The sequence below is a fragment of the Saccostrea cucullata genome, unplaced genomic scaffold (genome assembly GCF_032062105.1).
Source record: "Saccostrea cucullata isolate Sc308-1 unplaced genomic scaffold, CSIRO_AGI_Scuc_v1 ctg870, whole genome shotgun sequence".
Lineage (NCBI taxonomy): Eukaryota > Metazoa > Mollusca > Bivalvia > Ostreida > Ostreidae > Saccostrea > Saccostrea cuccullata.
In genome coordinates, this window is record NW_026930195.1 from 238,276 (window position 1) to 254,086 (window position 15,811).

The window sequence follows — 15,811 nt, forward strand, 5'->3', positions numbered from 1 at the left end:
ATTAAACTAGTCACAACTAAGGACGACATGTTTGTCAATCATATTTTTAAAACAAATTGAAACGAAATTGAGAAATTTGAGAAAAATTAATTTTTTTAATATTTGGACCTAACCCGATTGAATTTAAACTGATCCCGATCAAAATTAACACAAAATGAATAAAATGCTAATTTATTGCCTCTTAATGTATTTACAATGAAGAAATCTATTTTATTGTCAGTTTCTATAATGTTTTAACCCTTATAACACCTAATCAGACTAGTGTTCTTTGGAAAATGTTATTTATTTCCAATAATTGTACAATTATGATCGGGATCGGTTTAATTTTGATCGGGATTGGCCAAAATTAAAAAAAAATAATTTCGCTAAAATTTGGCTATTTCGTTTCAATTACTTTTATAAATATGATTAATGAACATGTTCTCCCAAGTTGTGGCTGTTCTTAAGAAGATTTTAACCACAAGTTTCAAAAATATTTACAAATTATGTGTTTTATTTTCATAAATAATTTTTTATAAAAAAAAAATAAAAAGTCTAACCAGACTTTCTTTACATATTTTATTAGGTATTCATGTAATGCATTAATTTACAGCAAAATTTTTACAAGAAAGAATCTAATTTGGATGTAAATAATTTTATTCGTTTTCTTTGAAAAAATACAAAAAAATTCATACAAAATAATTAAGAGCTAATGTTGGCCTTTCAATGCTGAAACCATTGTTTAAAAAGGTTGACACAGAGATCTATAAAATAAAAAGTTGGTGTGACATTCCTCCTTAATCTTCCTTAGCCGCCCTATGTTCCCTGTCATGTTCTTGGAAAAAAATAATATCCATGGATAACTCAGTGTGTAAATACTTGTCAAACAATCAGTATGATAACAGTCAGTCAGCATTTGACTTCATGAAAAATATTTGATGATAAGGTCATTGTATTGACCATAGAACTTACGAAATGATGACTTTAAACGAAAAATTTGTATTTGGCTTCCTCAACTTGTTAGTCAATATCCTACCTTGTTTACAACTGTTTATACGTAGAACTGACTTTTCTGTAGGGAATGATCTGAGAGATATAAACTCCGAATAAAATTTTATTTTATTCTGATTTGTAAATTATGCAAGGTTGCATATTAAAACGAAAAAGGGCGCTATAAGGGTGGCATGTCATTTCGCCCCAAAGCTAAAATAGATCCTTAACCTACTGAGTTTTGTGACATGCATGCATATCATGCTTTGAAGTGGTCTCTTAAGCTGTGGACAAATGAGATTTAAGTTTTATACGGGAAATATCAGGGATCTAAACACACAAATCTTTGCTCGTGTATACAGAGGGCAGGTGCAGATCTCGGAAATTTCTTTTTTTTACCAAAGGGGGCGAGGTGCACCCCAGTCAACATATTCCAAACCAAAAATTTGTCGGCATTAAATAAGGCAAAAAAAACTATTTTGTGTAAGTGTTTTTTTTTTGGGGGGGGGGGGTAGGGGTGGGGGTCATGTGCTTCAGTACATGCATATAATAACCCGATTCCCACCCATCCCCTCTAAATCAGAGCACGGAGAGGTGCCGAGGGAAAAGAACCCAAAAGGCGTAAAGACCGGGCACGTGGTATCGAATGGGGGTCCCCCTTCTCGCTTTTCCTCGCATATGTTTTACTGTAATTTAGTATCAAAACCCATCGTAACTATGGATCGAATTGTCTTGTGAAGAAGGAAAACCATATACCAAACCCTCCCCAAGTTTCAATTATCTTTCTGGGTTCCCCTTTCAAGAACGTTGCTACATGCATGAGGACAAGATTTTTTCACGTGTTCTGTTTTTGTGTGATTGTTGGGCCCAAGGTACGTAAGCCCTTTTTCTGAATTTCATTTAGTTTTATGAGGATGCATGGAATAAAATATATATAACCCAACAAAACTGATATGATCACCTCCAAATAATTTTTAATCATTTAATTAAATTAATTAAAATTAAAATTATTATATTTATATTCAGTGTTATTTTCTTTATGAAATCCATATAGAAATCCATGACGTTCAAATCTCTGTAACACACGCTAAACCTTGTCACCGCGCGTTAGAATATACAGTAGGAACTATATTCATTTTTAATACTTTATGAACACCAAAATGTACATTGTTTGGCACAATTTAATTTTAAAAATTTAACCCTGTTGAATAGACGTGAAAAATAGAACAATTGTGCATTTAAAATTAATTTGTCACTTTTTTTTCCTCGCAATAATCGTTTGCTTCATTTAATTTTACGACGTCACAAACGGCTCTTACGTCTATAAAGCACACCAGTTTTGAAGCGCGCAAAATTCACATCAAAGATTACCGAAATAAACAATAATGAAGAGGAAAAAAGAATGTAAATATAAGCTAACGCGCGGTATTCAATTTGTCAGCACGGCCAGGTGTGTTATAGGACCGAAGACATCCCAAAATATGAATTTAATGCTTAATTATATAAATTTAATTAATTTTTAATTTAACGATATATATAAACTATACGTACTTTACAAAGATATGAATGGGTCTGTCAATATATGTATATTTTCAAAATGACGGGGTAGCTTCATGCAATTATGTCCACTAAAGTTAATTAAAGTGAATTTTGATTTTGCCCCGGGGGGTCAAATGGTGGTAAAAAAATGACATTTTTTGTGCAAAAAGCCCTGTCTTCTCTGAACTTCTACATTTTACTCGGTAGCCTAATAAACTTTAAAGAGATGGTTGGTGGTGGCATGTTGGGGTCAAATTGGGGTTGAAAAAAATAACATTTTTTAAGTAAAAATCCCCGTCTTCCCTGAACTCATCCTATATTTTACTCAGTAGCCTAATAATCTTTTGGGAGATGGTTGGTGGTGTCATGTTTTTGTGCAGTAAGGTTTCGGAATTTATTTTGCCTTGGGGGTCGAAATTAATGTTTTTTATGCAAAAAGCCCCGTCTTACCTGAACTCCTCCTAAATTTTACACAGAAACCAGGAAAGTTAAAGGAGTCAAAAAGCTATGATTCAAAAGTATTTGGAAAGGGTAACAGTTTCTGCAAAGCTTTTTTCTTCATGCATTTGATTGAAAATAGTTAATCAAGGTGCTTTAGGTAGCAAAATAAAGCTAAACTGGTATAACTAATTCAACCACAGAGCTTTGTCAATTTTAAAATACACTATTAACCTTTCCAACTTCAATCATAATTATTTTAAAAAAAATTATCATCATATCCGATTTCAGGGGAGAACTTACGAGATATGACCAGAAGTATATCTGTTGAATATAAAACATGTACATGTATACTGTGTTTTTTATAGTAATTTGTTTGTTTGTTTCACTCATATGGAGACACAGCCCCTTAAAAATAACAAAGACAAGATGTGTTTGTGATGCAGCTTTAAGCAAAAGATGAAATTTCTCAAATGTAAGTCAAACTCCAAGGTCAAAGGGTCAAAATTGTTGGTATCAAAAGGAAAGTCTTGTCTCAAGGAATATACATGTGAAATAAGAGAGAAATACCCAGTACTTCTTGTTTAAAAGTTATTGCCAAGGTTTAAGTTTTTTTTAAAGTGAATGAAACTCTAGGGTCAAGGTCAAAAATATTTATACCTGTTGAAAGTTCACAATGAATACACATTTTAAGCATGATGAATACATGTACTGTGGTAATTACAGAATATTTTTGATATTTTCCTTGGAAAGTGCAATATAAAGGAGTGTGTATTTAGAGTTAATCACCTTAATGCGGGTATTACTGTATGGTGACAGCATCTAGCTTTTATTTACAAACAGACTTTAAAAAAGACATGAAATTAATTTATTAATTATTAAGGTCACATTCATCATCATCATCGTCCTTTGGTGTGTAGGGCAGCAATAAACCTCCCGCCAATCTTGTCTATACTGGCACAGTCGCACCAATGATCCCCATGCAGGTCTGGTGCATTGCTGGACGCATTGGAGAAATGATTGAATTGTTAAGCTACAAATTAACCTGCAACCCGTATAGCGCCCCCTTTCGTCTTAATAGGTGTTAGCATAATGCAAAACAAATCACGCAAGTGCAATTTACATTTCACAGATTGACAAATCGTAAGTTTACGAATTACACGAGAGCATCGGCAAAACTTGCATTTACATTTTAAACTTAATAAATTACGCATGGATATTTACATCTAACAAATTGTGAAAAACAATAGACAGATTATGAAATTAAAATTTGCAATTAACAAATTCAGGTTTACATGTGTACATATTAAGAATTACAGAGTTGGAATTTTGAACCCGTTGGCTTTCCATAATAGTAAACCTCTCTAAACCACAAATCCTTGCGGTGACTTTCCAGTGATGATTTATCCAAATATTTCTTGGATGTAGGCTATGCTAGCACAAAATTGCAAACAGATAATCCAACTGTTTTTCTGGTTATCTTTTATTGTATAATAATTTAAGATAAACATGTGTGTTTTATTTTCTGCGTTTCGAAGTTAAGTGTATTTTTCTCTCCTTTATTTTTTTTTTTTACATTACCTATAACATGTTTAAAATGTATTCTGTCTTTTTCCCCTCTTCAGATAAGTTTATAGTTTACTTATGATATAAATGTCATCTAAAATGTCCTGTAAAAGAATAAATTAAAGATGAATGCCTAAATGAAAATAAAAATGAAATGTAATTATGTCTCTTACCCTTAATAAGTACCATAATTCTTTTTAATCACCTAAACAGCACAGGTAATTGTTGAGGAAATAATAATAAACTCGGCCGAGAAATGTTTAATAAAAAGATATTTTCTTGGTCATCGACAGTTTATGTAGCAAGCAATTGATATGATATTATTAAGGGAAAACGACGAAAAAAATAAGGGTATGGTTTGTTATTTATGTATTAGAAGATAAATATAATATTAAACGACACTTCCTGGACCTTTAATATATGTAAAAGGAGAGAGGGAATTCATTTTTATCATTAAAATTGAGAGTTATAAAGGAAGCAATTGATATTAATAAAGGAAACGTCAATACTAAACAATGGTCTGCCGTGAATGGTTTGTAATTTCTAAATTAGAAGACATTGATATGATATGAAATTAAACGCCATTCATTGTACAACGAGGGAAGTCAATCTTTTTTTTTATCAGTTCAGATAAAGGATAGACTGTTAATATCTCTAAGACGTAATGTCTCCTTTTATCATCGACGAGTGGACAGAAATCTATATCAATTTCCATCCTTTGTGATGGATTGTTTTACATCTGCGTTTTACCTAACTTAAATCATTCAATCTTAATCCACTTAACCCCCAAGACCCCCCCCCCCCACTCCCATCGCGGTTAATTTAAAATTTGGAAGATGACAGCATTGCTTATATTCTTAGTTTTTACACAAATAAAATTTAAAACTTCTTATTAAGGTTGATTAGTATCTTTTAAAATGACGCAGTTTGTACACGGTGAGAGGCTGATCAAGTCACATTTTGTACAATGAAAAATGTCTTTTGTTCTCAAATAAAATTTTATTTGCAGTAAAATAAAAAGCCGTTAACTTAGATGCGATGTCCATTTTAGTATTTTATTTATAAACTGTACGTGCATTCTCCAGATGAGCGATACTGTCCTGTGTTTGTATGCAGATTCATTGAAAAAGTAATGGAATTGCCCTAATAAATCGATTTATTGCAAGGGCATACCCTCAATGTATCTTTTCAAAATTTTACACATAAACTCAAGAAGCATTAAGATATTTGAAAAGTGCTGCGAAACTCTTGAAATCTTGGAATGAAATTAATTACAGCTATAATTAATGTAGTTGACCAGCAAAATATTCAACCTGCCGTCCAACAAATTAAATTTTACCAATTAAAAAAGGGAATCTATATAGGTTCGCAGCACTTTTCACAAACTACATATAGTGTTGAAAAGGATTATAAAATAAACTAAGATTTTTAACTTGGCTATGCCCTTGCAATATTGAAATTTATAGATGACCTCTAAACTGCAAGTATAATTGCCAAAGTCATGTGACGTCGACATCGCATGACAAGTCTAAATAAAAAATCTAAATGTCCCAAACATTTAGATTTAAACTACATTACATTTTTTATATCAGTGAATTCCTAAAAAGAATCGCCCATCCGAATAAAGTATGTATTTTTTATCTAAAACAATCGCCGATATTTCCATGTGTAACCTTAACTGTGCTGCGTAAGATATTGACAGTAGTGAAGGAAAAACTTCAAGAGTACTGTGCAACCGTATATTCAAGAAGTGGTGTGAATCAGATGTGGATACTTCAAAAATTCCAAAGAACCAAAATCAACAGCCTAAAAACTTATGACTTTTCAACTTTGCACACAACCATTTCCCACGATAAATTAAAGTCCAGGCTTTTTGATATCATTGAAAGCTCCTTTTTCAATAAAAATGGAACTCATTAGTTTACTTATCTGTTCATTGGTCATTTGCAAAATTATTTTGTTTAAACACATTCTGATTGCACACCCAGGTATTCTGAAGTTGAAATAAAAAAGGTGCTTGAGTTTCTGATTGACAATATCTATGTGGTTTTTGGAGACCAAGTCTTCCAACAATCTGTTGGAATTCCCATGGGTACCAATTGCGCTCCGCTATCAGCAGACCTATTTTTATATTTATATGAAGTAGAGTTTGTGCAAAATCTTATGCATGAAAAGAAGAAAACACCTGCTGTGGCCTTTAACTCGACATTTCTATATTTCGACGACGTATTGTCAATTAACAATGGTAATTTCCATTCCTACGTCTATACGATATATCCTGGAGAGCTTGAAATAAAAGATACTACAGAGTGTGACACATCTGTTTCATACTTGGATGTTCTACTTGAAAAAGATGGTTATGGTAATCTAACAACCAAGCTATATGATAAACGTGATGACTGTAACTTTTCTATCGTCAATTTCCCTTACTTATGCAGCTTTATATTTTCATCACCTGCATACGGAGTGTATATATCTCAGTTGATTCGATACTCAAGAGCATGCTCTACGTTTGAACAATTTTTAAAAGGAGGTTAATTATTGACAAGCAATTTGATCAAACAAAAGAATATCAGGAGTTTCGTTTAAAGTCATCATTTCGTAAGTTCTATGGTCGATGCGGTCGATGACCTTGTCAGCAAATACAATTTATCATTAAGACAAATTTTGACTGACGTTTTTCATACTAATTGTTAGTCCATTTTTATACATTGAATTGACGACGGAGTTTTCGTTATTTCTCAATCATGATAAGGAGCATACGGAGGTGTGACCGGTCAGCAGGGCATGCTCACTCCTCCATGGCACATGATCTCACCTCTGATGTAACGGAGATCCATGTTTGCTCTGCTCCTAATTTGTATTGATTTATGGACTTTGGCATTGAATACTGTTCATTATCTCCATATCCTTCGTCTGGATTATTAAATACAAAAGGATAGATCCTTTTGACTGATCACCTGGCGTAATCTTCTACAGAGTTCATAATATTTATGAAATTCTGACGCCAGTTGAAAAATCAGATTTCTATATTTAGGGCCTTTAAAATCAAAGAAAAAGTGAGCAAGCTCTCATACCACACGCTCCCGAAACACTCAAAGTTCTGAAATTCCTGGAAAAAATAAAGGAATCGGAATTTCTGGAAATATACACATCTACACATAGTGTCCTAAATTTCTGCAAAGTTTCACAAAATTCTGTGCAGTGGTTTTTGAGGAGTTGCACTGACAACTGCATCTCTATGTTCAAGATATGGCCAAAACTCTAAGTTGAAAAGTGGAAATTCCTGGAAAAAATACAAGAATCGGAATTTGCTGGTTATATGGACAACTTCACATTGTGTCCTAAATATCTGCAAAGTTTGAAAACATTCTGTGCAGCGGTTTTTGAGGAGTAGCGTTGACAAACTGTTCATCTCTGTTTTCAAGATATGACCAACAATATAGGTTGAAAAGTGCAGAATCGGAAATTCCTGGTAATATGCACATCTACACATTGTGTCCTAAATATCTTCAAAGTTTGACAAATTCGGTGCAGGAGTTCTGCTGACTAAAAAACAGGACTGCCGGACTTTCTGACTGACTGACATTATACCTTAAGGTCAAGATCTAGTAAATGAAAGGTGCCTACAGATTTATCATACTTGAGAAATAAATTCCTTTATTGATGCTTTACAACTTTAGCTTGGTCAAATAACGTGTTCCAGGGCATAATTTGTAGGTTAACAAGATGAAAAACTGTATTTTAAACTGTCATTTTCAATGAAAAATTAAGAAAACCAGTCATGAATGTGGGAGTTTTTCTCATATTCGATAAAGGAAATGTACCCAGATTGCCTACAGTCTCTCAGAAAACGGTAATTAGTTTGGTCATGGCCTCTTTTTTAAATTAATATGAAATTAAATATATGTATCCGGTTTACTTTTCATATGATTTCAAACTGAATGTCATGAAAATACCCTATTTTCTGCATAATTCTGCTAAAGCCGTAAAGTACGGGAAAAAGAAAGTTGAAATCGATTATGACATCATAATGGATCTAGCATCAAAATAGTAGTCTCAAGTTATTTACTAGATCTTGACCTTAAGCACCTTTTTGTGTGGGGTATGATTAATGATCTAATGTCCTCATTATTAACTATATTTAGGTCACCTGTTATACCGTTGGAGATGTAAAAGCCTTGATTTAAACATCCATAATCACAAATCCAAACGTACATTCCATATATAAGGTACATGTACATGCTGATGAATATATAAAAATATTTTTAAAGCTGTTCATAAGAAAAACTTGATAACATTCTTATCAAGTATTCAATACCCTGATCTTCCTGGTTAGTTCTAACCTCTCTTTGACCCCTATCTAAAACGATTCACTATTGTATTCTGTTAATTGAAAATGAATAATTATGTTTTCAAATTTTTATGAATATTTTAACACCCTATCCCGCAGTCACGCATTTTAACGCATATACCATTTCCTTTTTCTAACGCAAAATCACGCATTTACCGTTTCCCCGCAATCACGCATTTTCACGCACTTTAAAAAGTTCATTTAATCTTCAATTTATTGCAGAATTCCAACTATTTTATACTTGCTTGAATCTTATAAATAAGAAAAGTTATTTTCTAATTAAAATATTATTTCAGAATATTATTTACGCTAAACTTTAGAGAAATTTGTACCCTGGTATAAAGTGCTTGCGTGGAAATGGTAAAGTAATATTTCTATGGCGCAAGGATTCAATGTATGTTGCATAGCAATTCTGTAAGTTGTAAAGAGTTAAAGGCAATGTTATATTATTCTGTACAAAATGTACCAGACGTGTCAAATTTACTCCATTTAACAAAATATCATATCAGTATTAATGCAAGCAGATGTTTTAGAGAAAAAATGACAGAAAGGAAATTAAACTGACAAGCTACTCGATTTCTCTAGGATTCTGAAAAACATACTGAAGTTGGAGATCTGGAGGAAAAAGGTTCATATACCTAAAATATGATACGAAATAATATTAGACTCATAGAAAATCGGTTTTGCTATCGTGACGTACAGTTACGTGAGTTATTGAATAGCAGTAAATGACACATTCCCCTTTAAAAAACTAACGCTCTTTTGGCTTTCCGTCCCTGTTGAAATTATTTTTTGAACAATAAAAAATTACCATATTTCAACAAGTTTAATCACAAAAATCTTTGAATCTATATATATTCCTCGAACAAAAATTATTTCAATGCACATTCCATGACATAATTTAAAGAGAACTAGGCTTTAATAAAAGCATCTGCATGAGGAACAAATGTAAATAGTTTCATTCAATAGATTTAAGCGAATCTGAGAAAGTAATTTAGGACAGATGATACAAACAAACTTTTGTCATAAAAATCAAAAGAAATTACCTTAGTCATGTTTCAATTAGCAAAATGAACTAGTTTATCCGCGTTGTTTTTAATTTTTCATTCAAAAGTACACTGAAAATGAATTGAAAGTGAAAAATATTTGTATAGATTTTTAAGGATGGCTGCAGAAAGGTACATTTTTGATTATCATAGAAGGTTTACGATTTCTTAATATTTAAAATTTATTAGCTGTATCATTTGCAACTGAAATAGGCGCAGAAATATATACATATTCAGGCATCCATTTCTTGTTTGTATCATCTGTCCTAAAATAAATAATATTTACACAAGCTGTTTATTTCAATTTATTTTAGTAATATATCAGATTTTACAATTGGAATGAAGTTCATACAAAATTTTTCAAATGTGATTATTATATCTTATAACTGAAAACATATCGTTGACATACGTTGCAAAAATCATTAACCAGGTACATTCTGTCCTATAAAACTTTGAATCAAACATACAAAAGCACGTAAATCGTAGCTTATATTATTTTAAATGATCTTCCCACTTCAACAAGAGTAGTGTCTAATGTACATATAAATGCAAATGTACGTTTTCTGAGTATAAATCACAGTATTATTGAGAAGGCTCACCTAGCAGTACTTGCTTAAAATAAATAAACAAGAAATAGATAATGAATTTAAATGATTGAAGGAGTAAACAAGAATACTCCAGTTTGACATCTTATGGCAGTGCCATAGATTTTTTAAAAATGTTTCTACATCGGTTACCTCAATTTTCTGAATCTTCCATTCTTACACTGAATTTCAGTCATCATAACACTTGAATCATAATATCCTGTTTCGTTGTGCAGTTATCGATGATAAGCGTACTCGAGTTTCATCATGTTTAACGAATTTATCCCAGCAGATCGTCTTCATATTAATAATTAACGATTTAAAAAATTCACAGACTTCTTTGTATCATATCCAAAGCATTAGCTCGCCTATCTATATCAGCGGCTTAACTTGTGTATAAAAATCATCATCAGATGGATTGAAGGAGTATGACCGAAGAGTTTGATATTAGCACACAAAGAAACTAACGGTTTGAGTTTTTAAGGAGTTTTTCAATAAAGCTTTTGTTACAAATTCTACTGATCGGTTTCATTAAATCACGTAATGGTGACTGGTATTCAAAGCAAGGTGCGGATCCAAATTCTTTTTCATGAAATATATTTTCTATTTGTCCTGGATGGAAGTCCTCAATACTGTATGAATATGTCGGACTGATTTGTCTAAGCACTTCTAATTGCCCAGTGTCTTCCTTTGTGAAATATTCCATATCGGGATCAGAACTTAATTTTTCACACAATTCCCTATGAAAAAGATTCAAACTCTCGATCTTCCTACTTAACTGTTCTTCCGATTCATCAATTAATTTCAGAACCTTTCTCTCATCATCTCTTAGTTTTCCTACTACTTTTTCCTTTGTATGCGTAACTATTTCTATGATGGCCGCCGAATGAGCCTCGATTTGGTCTTCAACTTCCCTCGCTCTCATGGAAACATTGTTCTTCCTTTCTTTCTCTTCAAACACCTGCTTGTTATAAGCTGGTAGGATAATGTTCTCTATTTCTTCTCTTTTCCCCTGAAGCACCTCTCTAATTTCGTTGTAAACCTGTTCTATCCCCCGTACCGTGTGTCCATTGTGTAGATTTGTCATACACTTAGTACACACAGGAGTTTCGCAGACTGAGCAGTAACATTCCAACCTGTTTTCATTGTGGTCCGGACAGTACGGAAATAGAATCTTTGTTCCATGGTCGGTAGATAAGGATACCGTCACGTGATCTTTGGTGAGTCTTCTTTGTTTATATTCTAATTTACAATCTTCACAGAGACGACCTTGACATGGTTTACATAGATACTGGGCCGGTCTGACCTCGCAGTTGTCACACTCTAAAACGTGCTGTGCCCAACTAGGTGAAGCAGATGCCATCTGTACGTTTTTTTTTTAAAAATTAAAACTTAGAATATATAAGAATTATTGAATGGTTATTAATTAAATAAATTTTCATTTGAAACCCGACTCAATACTCAAATTTTGAAGAATTTAACTTGCTATGCCTAATTGGATAAAGCACATGCCATAGAAATATTTATTTCAATTTGAAACATTTGTTTTAAAATAAATAAATGCTTTAATACAGCTTCCAATGTCCAATGTTTATCTCATTTAAAGGAAGACTTAATTAAAACAATGTTAATTTTACAAGTAGAATTGAGCATTATGGTTTACAAGATGAGAATAAAATGTTATAGATATGCAGATTTTCTATCAAATTTCAATGCAATTTTAAAGTTATAAAGAACCACATTGTATACAACAAATCAAAAGTACTTTCAAGATGTTGAAAATATAAAACATTTTTTTCGGTTTAGATTAAACCCCATTTTAGGACATTGTTTAATATATAATATAAAAACACGTAAAGTTGATTGTTCCACTGACACTAATTACCTCTGGCCCGTGTTCCAACGACAATAAAGGGAAGGGTTTGGTGTGTACGGTTTGTAATTTCTAAATTAGAAGATAAATATGATATTTATCGACATTCCTTGGACATTTGATACCGAGTTTTGTAAAACGAGGATGGAAATTTAATCTTTTATCAATTAATTGAGATAAACGATAAACTGTTGATATTTCCAGGACAACCTATCCATTGGAGAAAAGCATAAAGAAATTAACAACAAAGCGGCGTCCGAATTTTTTGGAGCAAAGAGCTATATTTTTCTGCAGCTAGGATTGCCACAGAAAATACAGCTTCCCCTATCCGACCCCGGATATACTGTTCTCTCCCCTACTCCAAGATTCCTTGTTCCGGCATTGATTGTTTATTGTGTTACACCTTTCAGGGAATTCTTTCTTATACTCCAGTGAAGGGTTTCATACTTATTTCCAGGTACATTATAGTTTTGTCTATAAATAAAAAAAAATCTTCAAAATTACTTTCAATTTTTTGCTAAAGCAAAGAAGGAGAGGAAATAGCAAGATGATCTTACCAAATATGCAGGTGATTAAGGAAGTTCTAAATACGGCATACTAAAGAACTAATTGTAGGGTAGTTATATGCTGTTGGAGTGATCTGCCTTTAGAAGTGAGATTAAAAAATTATAATTTAGTAATATTTTCAATTAATTACACAATTTTTAATAGATTATTATTATTTTAGACCAAGAATAAGTAATTAAATTTATTATTTCCATTAATTTTCCATATGGAAGTAAAAAACAGTGTCTCTGTTTGCGCATGGTCCATTGTCTTTGAACATTTTTCCTGCAGAATTAAGACAGGTGCCCCATGATGAAAATGAATTAAATAATCTCAATATGCCTATCTTTATACAATATATTCTTCCTAAAAGCACTTTTTGTAAATTCTAAGAGCTATCTTAAATCCATTTCAGGAGGTAATTATATAATGGACTTTTGAAACAAAACGCAAGGAAAAATTATTTAAGGTAGTTCTATACTCGGCACTAAATGGGCTCAATCTTTAAAAATCTGCTTTTATAAGATAGACATACATCCCAGCAATGGATAGTCACAAGAAAAATTATATGTCAACATGTTCACTTTTCCACTATAGCCTATCGGAGTATATACCCCGAAATGTAAAATACTGAAATTTTACCTATCCTAGATTTTGCTGTATATAAATTAATTTAAGTCTAAATATTCAACTTTAATACCCAAAATAGAGTAGAAACATGTTAGTAAACAATATAATATCATTGTTTTGCATGAATTATTATAAATAGATGCACTCTGTTAGGCTATTGTATCAAAATTTAATGTGAGAAAATATGCTTCACAGGACAATCTCGGTCATTTAAAAAAAAATTATGGACTCAAACTTCGTAAATTTGCATTATTTTTACTAAATTATATTTAAGAAAAATAATATGCTTAAAAAAATTATATGTTTACGCATTACTTTTCGTGGTATGAGCTCTACACTAAAGGGACCCCCCTATTTTCTTTCTTCCAGAAGTAATATATTGCCACATATTTCTGTAATACTGTTAATGTTTGAGTGTATACTTGTATTAACAAGGTTGTACATAATTTAAAACAATAATTATACACACCCAAAACCTATTGTCCCTAAAATTTATCTTATTTTACTCCAAAAAAAAAAAATAAATAAAACACATTTGTCTGTAAATTGGAGACGATGAAAATGAAAGTAATTCACTGATTCTAAGAAACTGGATGATTTTGCTACAGAAAGTAACGAAGTGTGCTGCAAGTGAATCAACTTTTGTCAAATACTTATTCAAAAGAAAATTTTGCATTGGGATTCGTGGGTAAGCAGGCTGGGGGAGGGGGTATGTGTTTTATGCAATAATTATTATTCAAAGTAAATTTTGTAATGTTTGATTAGTAAAATCCATAAATTGTCTAAGTCAAATCGTAGTCATTACTTTTCTTCCGAATTATCACTATTAGCTTCAACTTGGCCGCCGACAATAGTCGCCTCGATAGTTTGATACATGTTCTGATGTAGCATGTACATGTATATGGTCCGTGTTTTCGGCGCGGCATATAAAACATGCATCACGCACAGAAATATCGTTTTATTACCAAATTATTTCTGTCAACCGAAAGTTGTTCCCAGCCTTCTCTTTTTAATTAATTTATCCTAAAACTGTAGAATATGTGTTTCACTGTTTGTTGACGCGACCGACTTCGAGCAAAATCGTTACCGGATATTTAAAACGCATAGTAAAAGTCAAACCAATATAGTTAGAAAATCTCATCTCGGAAAAAGGAAGCGCGGTTCCGGTTTTACTATTCGTAAATGACGTTGTGCGAGTATAGACCTACTTTAAAAATATCAAAAACGCATTGTGTCTCTTCAAAATTGTTGATAAAATGTCACACATCTGTCGGGCATTAAATTGGAGTAACACAGATTCCTGGGTAAATTCGTACCATGTAGCAGCTGACCCAATACCCTGATCATTCTGGTTTGATCTAACCTCTGGGTAAAACCTGTATAAAACGATTCAATTCTGTATTGTGGTAATTGAAATGGGATATGTTTTCGAATTGCATTTAATTCTGCCCATCAAAAAATCATATGGGTATTAATACAAGTATAATTTTCTATATAGAATAAATTACATGAAGGAAAATTAACTGACATTCTACTAGATTTCTCTAGGATTCTGAAAAACATATTCTGAAGTTGATGATCTAGAGGAAAAAAATATTCATTTCCCTTACATACATGTATGATACGAAGCTAATATATGGCTCATAGAATATCGGTTACGCTATTGTGACGAACAGTCACGTGATTTATTGATTAGCAGTAATGAACACCTTAATCTGAGTCTAACCGCCAGAGGTCACATTTCCCTTCAAAAAAAAAATTCCAAAACAAAACAAAACAAACAAACAATACTCTTTTGTCTTTCTGTCTTGATGAAATTAATAAAAGCATCTGCATGAAGAACAAATGTAAAAATAGTTTTCCCAAATTTATTTAAGTGAATCTGAGAACGTAATTAAATAAAAAATATTCAAACAAGCCGGTTATTTCCTTTGAGCAATATATAAGATTTTACAACTGTAATGAAGTTCATTCAAAATTATTCAAGCGTTATTATATCTGATTACTGAAAACAGCGTTTGGCTTAAGTTGAAAAGATCATTTACCAGGAGGATGCTATCTTATAAAACTTTTAAACATACAAAAACGTAAAAATCTTAGCTTACCTTGCATAATTTTTTTTAATGATCTGACCATTTCAACAAGAATAGTGTCTAATGCAGTTATAAATGAAAACATGTACGTTTTCTGGGGATAACTCACAATATTATTAAGAAGGCTCACCTAACAGAAAACTTTTTAAAATAAATAAACAAGAAAGAAATTA

The 15,811-nt window shown here is 32.0% G+C and overlaps 1 protein-coding gene across 1 annotated transcript; it reads right to left on the reverse strand.

Moving 5' to 3' along the window:
- Positions 1-10,959: 10,959 nt before the first annotated feature.
- LOC134283215 (E3 ubiquitin-protein ligase TRIM45-like) lies at positions 10,960-11,859 on the reverse strand. The gene has a single exon (XM_062765663.1). It carries the CDS (start codon positions 11,857-11,859, stop codon positions 10,960-10,962), a length of 900 nt encoding a protein of 299 aa, XP_062621647.1.
- Between the last annotated feature and the right edge of the window lie 3,952 nt (positions 11,860-15,811).

Coding starts and splice junctions, on each gene's coding strand:
- LOC134283215 (XM_062765663.1), bottom strand. CDS start 11,859: ATGGCATCTGCTTCACCTAGTTGGGCACAGCACGTTTTAGAGTGTGAC.